The sequence below is a fragment of the Micromys minutus genome (assembly GCF_963924665.1).
Source record: "Micromys minutus genome assembly, chromosome: 13".
NCBI lineage: Eukaryota > Metazoa > Chordata > Mammalia > Rodentia > Muridae > Micromys > Micromys minutus.
Window position 1 is genome coordinate 7,791,366 of NC_137982.1, and position 11,626 is coordinate 7,802,991.

The following is an 11,626-nucleotide window of genomic DNA, read 5'->3' on the forward strand; positions in this document are numbered from 1 at the left end:
AGCATTCCAGCTCACAGGGGACCTCTGTAGCCAGCCTGAGCGGACCAGGGCTGAGCTCAGGAAAAGCAGAGCAGGACCTCTGTGTCACCATGAACCCGGCAATCTGTTCTGCTGATGGGCCTGGGGGAGGCGCAGCAGGAAGCTGGCTGTATGTCCCCCAGCCCAGGGGACCCATCACCCCGTCAGTCACCCAGACAGGGTGACAAGGGCTGTAATTTCTCCAGCTGCAAGCCTTCAAGGGGAGGGAGAGAGCCACCGCTCATGAGCTATGAGTGACCAAACGCCTGGTCACCTTGGGTGCCCAAAGGAGGGAAGTATAGAAACAGCTGTGATGGCCAGTTGGGTGGAGGTTGACTTCAGTCCTAAGCTGAGTCAGATGGTGAAGAGGCCCAGGGCTGGAGGCTGGGCAGGGTACTCTGGGCTCCACTGCAGGCCTGGTACCTGTGGTACTCATGATACACCAATGCAAATACTTTCCAGGCCTCTGGTTTTGTTCTGAAAATGGCAGAGGCAAAGGAGACAGTCCTGAGTCCCCTCTCCTACAAGGAGAGCTTCTAGCTTTTCCACTTGATCCTCGAAGGAACCTGGCAGGGGCGGGGTGTGGGGGTGGAGTCTCGAGGCCAAGGGTCTGGTTGGGTTTCCCCACAGTGGCTCAGCAACCCCGGGAAGCTATGAGCAGCTCAGAACAGAGCAGAGGCAAATGAGCAGAGCCGCACCCCCCCCCCCCAAGACACTGGGTTGTCCTTTGATAGACCAAGACCAAGCTGCAAGCCTCTCCAGCTCAGTTTGCAGCTACTGATGGTCTGGGGAGGGGGGCGCCAGGGAGGCAGTGCCCACCTTGCTACAGTTCCCAGCCTCTCAGTCAGCCTGAGAAACCCCGCTAGTCCTGGGTCTACAGGGTTACAGAGTTACTGTGAATGTGGGGCTGGGGTGGGGGCCAGTGGGTCATAGATGTGAGAACACAGCCCTCCCCAAATGAAAGAACAAGGCCCACTTAGGGACTGAGACTGTGGACATTACACACTCAGCAAACGGTGCCTGTGACCCCACCCCTCAAATCCAGTTCGCACGTGCACACACACACACGCACACACACACACACACACACACACACACACACACACACACACACACACGGCAATATGGAAATCCTACCCTCACCTGGATGAGGCGACCCTGTTCACTCTGCAGGGTGCTGAGGCCCTGGCCCAGCAGGCTGTGTCCCTTGCGCAGCCCAGCACATTCAGCCTGCAGCTCAGAGGCCCGGGCCAGCAGCCGGGGCAGCTGGTCAGCCAGTGCGTCCAACAGCTCGGGGGCACCATCCAGCCGTGGCTGTGCCTGGTGCTCACTCAGTGCCCGAAGTACGGAGGCCTGGATGCTCTCCAGGCGGGTGAAGCTGTCAGTGAGGTCGGGGCAGCGAGGGTCGATGAGGAGACTGAGGTGGGAGCTGTCAGCCCTCTCCACAGTCACCAGGGCACTGTTGGCCCCGGCAGCCCCCGTGCTGACGATGGGTGGAGGCGCTGTGCCTGGTGCATGGGCATGGTTCAGGAAGAGAACCGCGCCGGTGACAGCCACGGCCAGCAGCACTGCAAGGGACAGGAGCACTGTGCACAGGACGTAACTGCAGCTTGCTCGCTTAGGTCAGCCCAGGACACAGGCAGTGACAGACAGACAGACAGACAGACAGACAGACAGGGGAAAAGAAGGCAAATGTTAGAGGCCAGCTTGTGCCCAGGGAGGCTCAGGAGGCTAGAAAGGCAAAAGACTTCAAAGAAAGCTGTACACCGGTCAGAGAGACAGAGGCAGAGAGAGCAAAGAGGCTGGGACAGGGGAGGGACAGAGAGCACTGAGACATCTCTCTGCCTAGCTCTCTTCCTAGAGCAGGGCCCTGACAGGACAAAGGTCAGAGAACCAGGCAGAGGAGCTCTGAGGCCACTGTGGAGAAGGGCTGAGGTGACGCAGACATCCCCAGGCCATCATGTAGATGCAAGGGACATACCGGGCAGAGCTGTCGCTATAAGAATGGGGCTGGTGCACCAAGCTGTCCTAACAGGGGCTTAATAACAGCTGAAACCAAAGCCAGAGTGTCACTTGTAATTTAAGATGGTGCCATGGCTGTGTGGCAACAAATGCCTTGGGGACCCACTCATTCTACCAGGCCATTCATAGCCCCTGAACGTTTATACATGGGAAAAACAGAGGCCCAGAGAGGGCAAGGATCTGCCCAGAGTCACACAGCCAATTAGAAACAGCATTCTGATTGGATCTGTGCCCCTGATTTCAGGGAGGGGGCAGGCACCTCCTATATCAAATTCGCTCCCACACACTGCCCCTACATTCCCAACTTCCTGAACTGGAGATACCTCTTTAACTGAATTAGTATATTAAAGCCCTTGGAGCCGTGCCGGGCACGTTACACTTCTGCAATAAATATTAGTGGCTTTTATTATCTCATGATCAATGCGCGCGGAGCATCTGGAGGTGGTTTTTATCTTCCACCCAGAGTGTTATTTCCGCGTGTCCTCTGCATTGGGAGGACACCTTCCCTTTCTCAAACATGGCAAGACCTTTTGGGTGTAGCTGGTGGCTAGCTTGCTTCCCTAGCCATATAGAAAATACCCATTGCATTTACTGCTGAGAAAGCAGTGAAGCAAACGGTTCAAACACCATCTCCTGACTCTCTTGGCAGCAGAGGCTGGTGGCAAAGGGCTGACCTCCAGGAAGCTCTCCTTGACTGCTTTCTCCCCTTGCCCCAGCATGGAGTGACTGCTCCCATAGGCATCTCAAGACAGATTTCATCACCTTTTCACTCAAAGCAAGTCCCACGAGCCAGGCTCTGGGACTCCAATAGAGGCATGAGAAGGGCTCGGACCCTGTGTCTGCTCCAGGGGGAGCCTGTGTCTATAGACTTGATTCTTGGCCTTGCTGGAGGCATGAAAAGGGCTCTGACAAAGACTGAGGACAACGTTTCTGGGGGTCCAGGAACGGGCAAGCCATGGGGAAGGAAATCTGTCCGGCCCCATACCCAGTCTGACCACCGGGCACAGGTAAGTAAGTCCTCACCTGTGAAGCGGATGAATACACAGAAGCAGGAAAGGTGGGTGGGCCAGGCCATGCCTTTGGGACAAGCTGGGATGCCTGGCCCCACAGAGCCTCAGGATTTCCTGGCAGAGCCAGAGCTTTCGAGTCTGAGGTAGGACTACCTCCTCTCCATGATGGCACACATAGAATGGTGGCAGCCCCAGGCTGAACCAAGAGCCCTCGCCCAGGCAGGCCAGCAGCCTGCAGGGAGCTCCTGGTGCTTTCCCTCAGCTATGCGCCTCATCCCTGCCCCTGAAGCCTGCAGGCACTGCCGGCTGTGGTCGGACTCATTTTGAAGATGTGGAAACTGAGGCCCAGGAAGCAAAGATCCAGTCCCAAGGTGACTCGGTGGGGGTAGGGGTGGGGGTGGGGGAGAATGTGTTAAGACACCTGAGGCTGGATGGCCATGGGTTGAATGTCTTCCAACATTCCTTCCCTGAGAAGCAAGGCTGGAGATTCAGGGACACAACTATGTTGGCAGTTAAATGGCTGTTACACCAGCTTCTGACCCATCAGGAGACACCTTGCCCTGAGCATCTCCAAGCCGTGTCCTCTGATTTTGTATCATTAAGGTCCTCCAGCCAGCATGGGGGCGGGTGGGGAGGCTCAACATCTCCAGGACTTCATCCTGATGGATTTGGGCACACATCTTCCCAGGGGAGTGGGGACAGAGGGGACAGAGATGGAGAGGGTGGAGGGAGTTGCAGGGTCCCTTGGAGCCAATGTGGCACGGGAGCTCAGCGAAGAAGCAGTTCACTCCTGGAGGAGAATTAGTCTTCAGAGATCAACCTTAAAGATGAAGAGCTGTTCGCTTTTATAGGCTTCGGCTTACGTGCCTGGCAGAGAAATCGCCGGAGATAATAAGGGGCCCAGGCTGGGCGGCCAGCGCGGTGCCTTGGGCTGGAGTTTATTAATCAGTCTTTGGCCAGGCAGTGCAAGGTGGACCCCAACCTTCACATACAAGAAGAGGGAGTACAGAGCCTCCCAAGGACAAGGCGCAGTGCCTAGAAGGAACCGGAAGCCGGAGTCAGGAGATGGGGTTGAAGGTTCCCAGGTTAAGGGATGTCTTTGATCCCTGCAATGGGGTCAGCAGCAGCTCCCTGCGCAGCCCCTGGCAGAGCCTGTGAGAAGCTCATCAGGTAAAGGGGCTGGTAAGCCTGACAACCCAAGTTCAGTCTCAAGAACCCACACAAAGGAGGGAGGAGGAACTGGCTCCCGAAAGTTGTCTTCGGAACCTCTATACATGCACTGTGGATCATGTAACCCTGCTCGCCCACCACACAAAATAAAATGAAAATGAAAAAAAAAAAAGTAAGCCATTGCCTAAAGGAAAGTTAAGTGGGGTTTGCTGAGGAGCCTCCCAAAACACCTTTAACTGGGAGGTAACATTTGTCCAGTATATTTCTTGGAGCCACCAGCCCTTGAGAACTTGGAATCTGGGGGACAAGGTTCAATACCAAGGGGTCCTGATAACCCCCAATCCCGCATATGGCACACACCCCTTCAGCTTGCTTTCCCTGGTGGTCCAGTCCCAAGGGTCCGAGACAGAACGCCTCATCTTGGCTGTCAGCCATTAGGAACAAGGTTATCTCTTGTGGGCCAGGGAGGCAGGGTATCTGGAGGGCCACTCTGCCTTCCCCTCCAGGGAGCCCCAGCCAGAGGCTGCAGCTGTGCTTGGGAAAGACTGGTGCTGTTGGCTGTGCACTAAAGATCTGGGGAGCTCCGGCTTTCTGGAAGGTTCTAGGAGCAGCCACTGAAGGTACCCAAGGTGACAAAGGTGGTGCTGTCTGCAGCATGATTCCTAGGGGCCCTAAGATACTCACGCTGTCACTACCCGGGCGTGGCTCTCGCTTTGTCTCCACAGGTGTCTGTGACAGGCCCCCAGACCCTGCCCTCCTCCACATGGCTCACTTGAGCCTTAGCTCTGTACCCCAACCTGTCCACATCTCTATCACCCGTTTCAAACCAGCATCACCTGTGGCCCGAACACAGAGCAGACAGAATACTGGCCCCTTACACCCCTCCAGACCCCACACATAGGAAGCTTAGCCATGCCCAGACCCAAGCGCACACTCTCCGTGTCTGCTGCTCTCTCCCCTGGGCCACAGCTACCCAGGCCCTTCTCAGCCAAATGTCACCAACATAGCTCTATGTGATTCTCCATGGCCATCTCTGCCAGTCCTGGGAGCCTCACGCAAGCCATGCTGACTCAAGAGACAGCTGAAGGGGTGTGCCTCCAGTGGACTCTTCCTCCCTCACCCCAAATCTGATGGTGACTTCTCATAGTCTAGTAAGTGGGAAGAAGGAGAAGTCTTCCTTTTATGGTGTCCACCATGGCCTGTGACTTGTAGGTTGGTCCCCAGGGTATTCTGTGTTTCCCTGAGGCCTAGGCTGCATCTCCTGGTGTAATGTAGGGTCTCCACAAACAGCCATAGAGTGAAGTAATGGACAGGGGTTAAAGCTGGACCCCAGGAAAGGCTTCCCACAGTGGTCTCCTCACTCACTGGGATGCTTCTCGTTTTGGAATAACTGAAACACAGGCTGAAGCCCAGCTGGAAGGTTGACTGTTAGAGGCCGGCTCAGGGCCCGCTCAGCAAGAAGTCACCACTCCCTCCAAGGAGATGGTCCAGAGTGACATCTTACAGAGATCCCAGGGGACCCCTTGTGTGCTTCTAGAGTCTTCTATTTGACAAGTCTCACTGCTCCTCATCTCCCCGCCCCAAGGTCCACAAGACCTTGTACAGGGGGCAGGAAGGATACCCTAATGAAGTTGGAGCCAGCCATTTGTCATCCATCCAATGAGCAGACAGTTCTGAAACACAGCCAGGTAGAGCAGGTCCAGTAAGATCTCCGGAAGTAGCCATACCTGACTGTGAGGAAGGGTGAGAACCTCTGCTCAGGCCTGGCTAAATGACTAAGCTCTGGAAGCGGCCAGTTCAGGGAAGAATAGGCTTCCCTCCCTCCCTCCTTCCTTCCCTCCCTCCCTCCCTCCCTTCCCTTTTGCCCCATCTGCTTCCAGAGGTCACAGGTTTGGTTCACCTCCCAAACAGCCTAGCCCCCGTGTGCTCATCTGCAAGCCTCCTAGGGTGGTGTGACCAAGACATGACAGGCAAGGGTGTGAGCTAGCCTGATGCTGGAGCAGTCTCCTTCCAGTGGGAGCAGAGAGGGCAGCTGTGACAGGGGACAGGCTGCTTGGAGAACCAGCCTGTGTGTGGGTGCGTGGCACTCTGAGGTTTACAAATACACCACAAGTTCACTGGTCTTCCCCGTCATGCCAGGTGGCGTGAGGAAGAAGAGGGAATGATTGCTCCCTTTCACAGATGCACCAACAAGAAACGCAAGCATGTCAGGGATCAAGATATAACCAGAAAACAAGGGGGGAGCTGAGGCGTACCTCTCTTTCTCCCATCCCCTGCCTTGTGTGGCCACGACAGCATACAGTAGGCATGGAAGAAGGAAGGGGTATCTGATACCCCCAAATCCAGCAAAGACCTAGCTGGGCTCTACCTGATGCAGCTGGAAGCTGGTTCCCAAGGGCAGCAGAATCCGGGAGGCCACACCTGGCCCAGGACACCTTGAAGCCCCATTTTTAGCAGACTCCCCAGAAACCCCCACCCCTCCTTTCCTATGCTCCTCCTGGCAGAGTTTCAAGCATCTGACCTCAGCAATGGCCCTTACCTCAGCTGGGCTTCCAGAAAAGGCATCAACCTGGGGAGGGGCAATGGTGGAACTTGTGGCTCCAGGGAACTCCAAGGGGAGGAGGGCCAGAACCAGGGGCACACTTTAAAAAAACCAGGAAGACCTCCAAGAGGAGGCGGCCTCTTCCCCACACAGAGTAGAACAAGTAGGGTGTCCCTGGGTGTGCAGTATTTGGGAGCCTAGTGGTGTCAATCAAATGAGAGAGCAAACGTCTAGAAATGGAATGTGGCCCAGAGAGGGAAACAAGCAGTTAGGACCCATAATGTACCAAAGGGAGGGAAGACTGGACCAGGCTGGGGCAGTCTTGGGGACAAGTCCTGAAGTTTCCACTGCTCCTTCAAGATCTCAGCAGGAAGGGCCCTGTCACCTGGGGACACAGTGAAGATGGGAACAGTTAAGAGTTAAGGGAGGCAAAGTGGACAGACCACCCAGAAAGGCGATGGAACCAGTCTGAGGTTAGGAAGGTAGAGTCTTTGCTCTCTGGCTTACACGCTGTGTGGCTTAGGCACATTCAACCTCCCTGATCCTCATCTGGGATGTGGGAAACGTTTACTTCTGGAGAGCTAGCTTTGCAAACTGTAGCTGGCTGGTCCCCTTGCCAGACCAGTGTTGCTCTGAAAGAAAGGCAGGTTGCAGCTTGGAATCGTGAGGGGTAGCCACGCCCGCCCCTGCCACCTCCTCCTTCTCTGGTTGCAAACTCTCACTGTTCCTTCCCCAGTGACATCTGTCTGGGAGAAATTTAAAATTTAAAACGGGCAGCCCCATTATCTGCTCTCCTAGGCGAATGGCCTCCTCAATACGCCTGTCTATCCCAGTCCCTTGATGGCTCAGCCTGGGGCAGTCCTGCGGCCACCCCTCTGCCTCAGAAACTGGATGCCCAGTACCTCAGCAGCCCCTCCCTGCTCTGTCCCAGCTGGTGCAGTGCACAGCCCTGGGCACCCTCCAAGCCGGGACACTTCACTGTCCCTGCAGAGGCAGTAGGTAAGGAGGATCTGCCAGACCCAAGTTCAAATCCCTATAGGGCTGTGTGGCCTCGGGCTGCAGCGGGACCTCCCTGAGCCTTGTTCTCCTGTTCTTAAAGTCGGAGAATCGTAGTGCCTAGGCTTCTTATAGGAGATTAATATTTACTGTTCCCCAATTGAATTTGGGCGCCTGGGTAAAGAGGGCAGACCTGGGGCGGGGGGGGGGGCGGTCCTGCTTTGAAGCCCAAAAAGATACGCGGAGCGCCTGGCACAGATTAAGAAATTGCAAGTGTAGGGACCCCCAGTGAGGCTGTGGGCGAACGGGATTCTGCGCGCCGGTCATCTGTCGGCTGTCCCCAACTGAAGGGCTGATCCACAACCAACTATAGGTCCTCTCTCCCCTCTGCAGGAGCAAGCACAGGGGTCTCCGATGGGGGTGGGGACTGGCTGCAGAGGGTGCCTTCTGCAGGGTACCTAGAGTTCAAGTCTCCGCTGAGGGGGAAGAGGAGAGCAGGTGCTCCCCACAAGCTCTACACAAGCTCCCCAAACTCCAGCCCCCATACCCGTCCCCGCGCCCGTGGGTACCTGCGGTTTGTCGCGCGGTGGGTCCTCAAGTTGGGACGCGCCGCCCACGGTCTTCCACCGCTCGTGGACCATCTTCCCTCAGGACCCGCAGGGGTGCGGGGCGAGGGCGAGCGCAAAGGAGGCGAGGGGTGCGCAGGGTGCGTTGCACTGGCAGGAGGTCCTCTCGGTGCCGGGGATCCGGGGTGGCCCGGGAGCGGCGGCCGCAAGCTAGGCTGCGTGTGAGCGCGTGTGATTGCTGGGAGCGCGGGCGCGAGCCTCCGAGAGCCGCCCGCGCCGCGCCGTCCCCGCGTCCCGCTCCCGCGCCTCCCGCGCGCTCCGCCCTCTTCCTCCCGGCTCAGTCTCCGCGTCTTCGTCTCGGACTCTCAGGGCCTTTTATTGCTCCCCGCGGCTTCCCGGGCACGCGCGCGCGGTCCCCGAGGGCTCTAAGAGTGACTTCCCGCCCCAGCCCGGTCACTGGTGTGGGGGGGGGGGAACTAGCCAGCAGTAGCGGGCGTGACGGCAGCCACGGGCTCCCCGAGGAACCTGCGCGCCCTGCGGCGCCCCGCGCAAACTTCCTCTGGGGCAGGACTCATCTAAGTCCCCAGGTGCGGGGATCACCCCTAAGAAAGGGGCTAAGCGGAGACCTAGTGTCCCTTGAGGGGATCCGGGGTTCCAGGTCCCGGGGCAAGTGTGCGCGTGGCCCGCTAATCTCCAACCCTGGGGCCTGATGCTGGAGTCCTCGACTCCGCAGCTGGGCTGCTGCACGCCCCCGTGGCATCTACCCAGCCGGAGTCCCCGCCTACACCTCGCCCCCCATCCCCGCCCGCCAAAGCCGGCCTGGAGCTATCCCAACCACTGGAGGAGGGACCTGAGCCACCAGTGGGGGCTTCTCAGTCGTCCCTCCCACCAGCAACACTTTTTAAAGCGTTTAATCCGCCCGAGCAGCCTTCGGAGGTAATTGACAAAGTCCTTAATCTGCGCGGTTAACGAGCTGCTGTTGTGGCTCCGACCGCGTGGCTCCCACGCGCCCCCACGCCGCGCCCCGCCGGCCGCCCTTCCCCCAGCTCCGCAGAGACGCCTGGGCCCCCCGCTATTTCTTAAAGCTGTTTTCCGGCTCAGGGGCGCTCTGGCCGCCTTGCTGTTCTCTGGCACCAGCGTCGTCTCTCTCCCACCGGTTTCCAGTCTGTCGCCCCATCTTCGTCTTCGTCCCTCTTCTCGTCCCGTCCCTCTAGGTGTCTGGCAGGCATGAGGCAGGCCTTGTGAGGGTGGGGCCGGAGCCTAACACAAGCAAAGTGGTCCCTGGGATCACAGTTGGAGCTAGGCACTGGGACACATGCCATCCCAGACTTTCACCAGCCAGAAACGCGGTTCCACAATCCACGAACTTCCAGTATTACTTACTGGTGACTGGTGTTTCTCCGCAGTCCCAGCCCGGCTTCCCACCAGCTAGCCGCCCAGTAACCTCAGGCTGGGGTCAGAAGCTGGCTCCTTAAGGATGCACCTGTGTTGCCCCGCACCGCCCCAACCCCACCCCCATCACTTAAGAAGGTTGAAGGTGACCCAGAGATCCTTCAGGCCTAAGCAGGAAACTGTGATTACTGGCCACTAAACCTCTCTTGACATAGGTTCCCCTTGTATCCAGAGGGTCAACAGCACCTCAATCTGAAAGGTTCTCTCTTCTGGAATTCAGAAGCAGGCACCATACATAAGCATCTGAGGGGTTAGGGCTCCTGTAACCTCAGGCCCGCTTCATATTCTCGAAGACTGTGTCCTCACTGAGCAAGCAAGAATGGATGAGATCAAGGGTTTTCCAGACCCCTCACAAGAGGCAGGTTTTAGGGATTCCAAGTCTGATCTCACAGTGTCCAGAGAGAATTCTGACACCAGGCAAGGGGTGCACTAAAAATAACCCTGGGAAGTCCTGAACAGGGGGAAGGGGTCCAAAGGTCCCAGGGTGTTCACGGAGAGCTGTTGGCCTCTTTAGGACGTGGAAACTTCGTTCAGGGGACACCACTTTGATGGTTAAGACTAGGGAAGCCAACTGCTGAGTGGGACACAGTGAACTTGACAAGCAGGTGTGCAGGGGAGCCTTCTAGACATCTGCTTCAGGGCCTGTGGAAGGACAGGTAGGTAAGCGGGAGCCACCTAGCGGTTCCTCCGGGCAGTGTTTGCTGCTGGGACCTGTCACCTACTCAGCAAGAGTCCCCAATTCTCCTGCCTGCTGGGGTGCAGATGGGGGTGACCTGGCCCTACCACTGCTCTACAACAGCTGTGCTCAGGTGACACCAGGAGGACCAGTGGTGACCTGGGGTTGGCATGAGCATACTCATCCCTGTGCACTGCACTAGCCCAGAGCACACATGTTCACCATCCCCACCGGGATGTGTGAATGAATGAGAGGAACTTACAAAGGAGAAGCTCTTGGGAGAAGCCGCAGCGTAGACCAACACCGTCCGAATGGCCTGTGACTTTTTACCACGCTGATAGGGACCAAGCGTCACCTACAAGTATGGCTGAGTTTAGCATGCTGACCACTGCAACAGCAGCCTTTTAGTCAGCTTGCGGACCAGGCAGGGCCTCGTGGAAGATAGAACTCAGGACTCATGAACTACAAAGGCTTAATCCAGAACTGGCTGACACCATGATCCCTCCTCTCTGGCTCACCATGTATATAGGGTGGTGGTTGTTCCTCCTCCTCCTCTTCCTCCTCCTCTTTCTGCTCCTCTGCCTCCCCCTCCTCCTCCTTCTAGAAGTCCCCTGAGTGTGCTAACTTCTACTGTCAGGCAGTTACCCCGTCTGGAAATGTTAGTTGAAATTCTAGAGAGAGGATCTAACTGGCCGAGTCCTGCCCTTCCTTCTGATCCTGGATCCATCCATTACAAATTGTCAGCTAGCCCAAGGTAGCTGTCCTCGACAGGGCCCTCACTGCGGTGCAACAGGGGGCCATGGCTTCTGGTTGTCTTCACAGGGAGGGGTATAGGATGGACGGCGAGGACAGAAGTGAAGAGAGGCAGAGAGGAGATGAGAGAGAGTAGCTAGGGGTCTAGAGTGACAACATGCCTCTGGACGGGTCAAAGTGGCCTCCATCTGTGAAGCATTACCCTTCCATACAGCCCTGTGTGGTGCCAGGGTTCTCCCAGCTCCCCTGACAGATCAGAGTTATCACTAGCCTCATTTAAGGATGGTAAAATGGACTCAGAAATAAAATAATAAAATAAATAATTAAATAATTTACCCAACCATCTAAAACTGTGCTGTCAACAGTTGAGTAAGGATTCCTCACACGTGGAACACCGTTCATTTTCAGTATCAACAGATTT

General features: G+C 56.7%; 1 protein-coding gene across 1 annotated transcript in view; it reads right to left on the reverse strand.

Moving 5' to 3' along the window:
- Nucleotides 1–8,399, reverse strand: part of FIBCD1 (fibrinogen C domain containing 1) — a gene marked incomplete at both ends in the record, with an annotated part of 28,829 nt that extends 20,430 nt beyond the window's left edge. The window contains 2 exons of the mRNA XM_080927563.1: nucleotides 1,162–1,635; nucleotides 8,328–8,399. Coding sequence (XP_080783689.1) covers nucleotides 1,162–1,635; nucleotides 8,328–8,399 — 546 coding nt within the window. The remainder of the gene's footprint in view (nucleotides 1–1,161; nucleotides 1,636–8,327) is intronic.
- Between the last annotated feature and the right edge of the window lie 3,227 nt (nucleotides 8,400–11,626).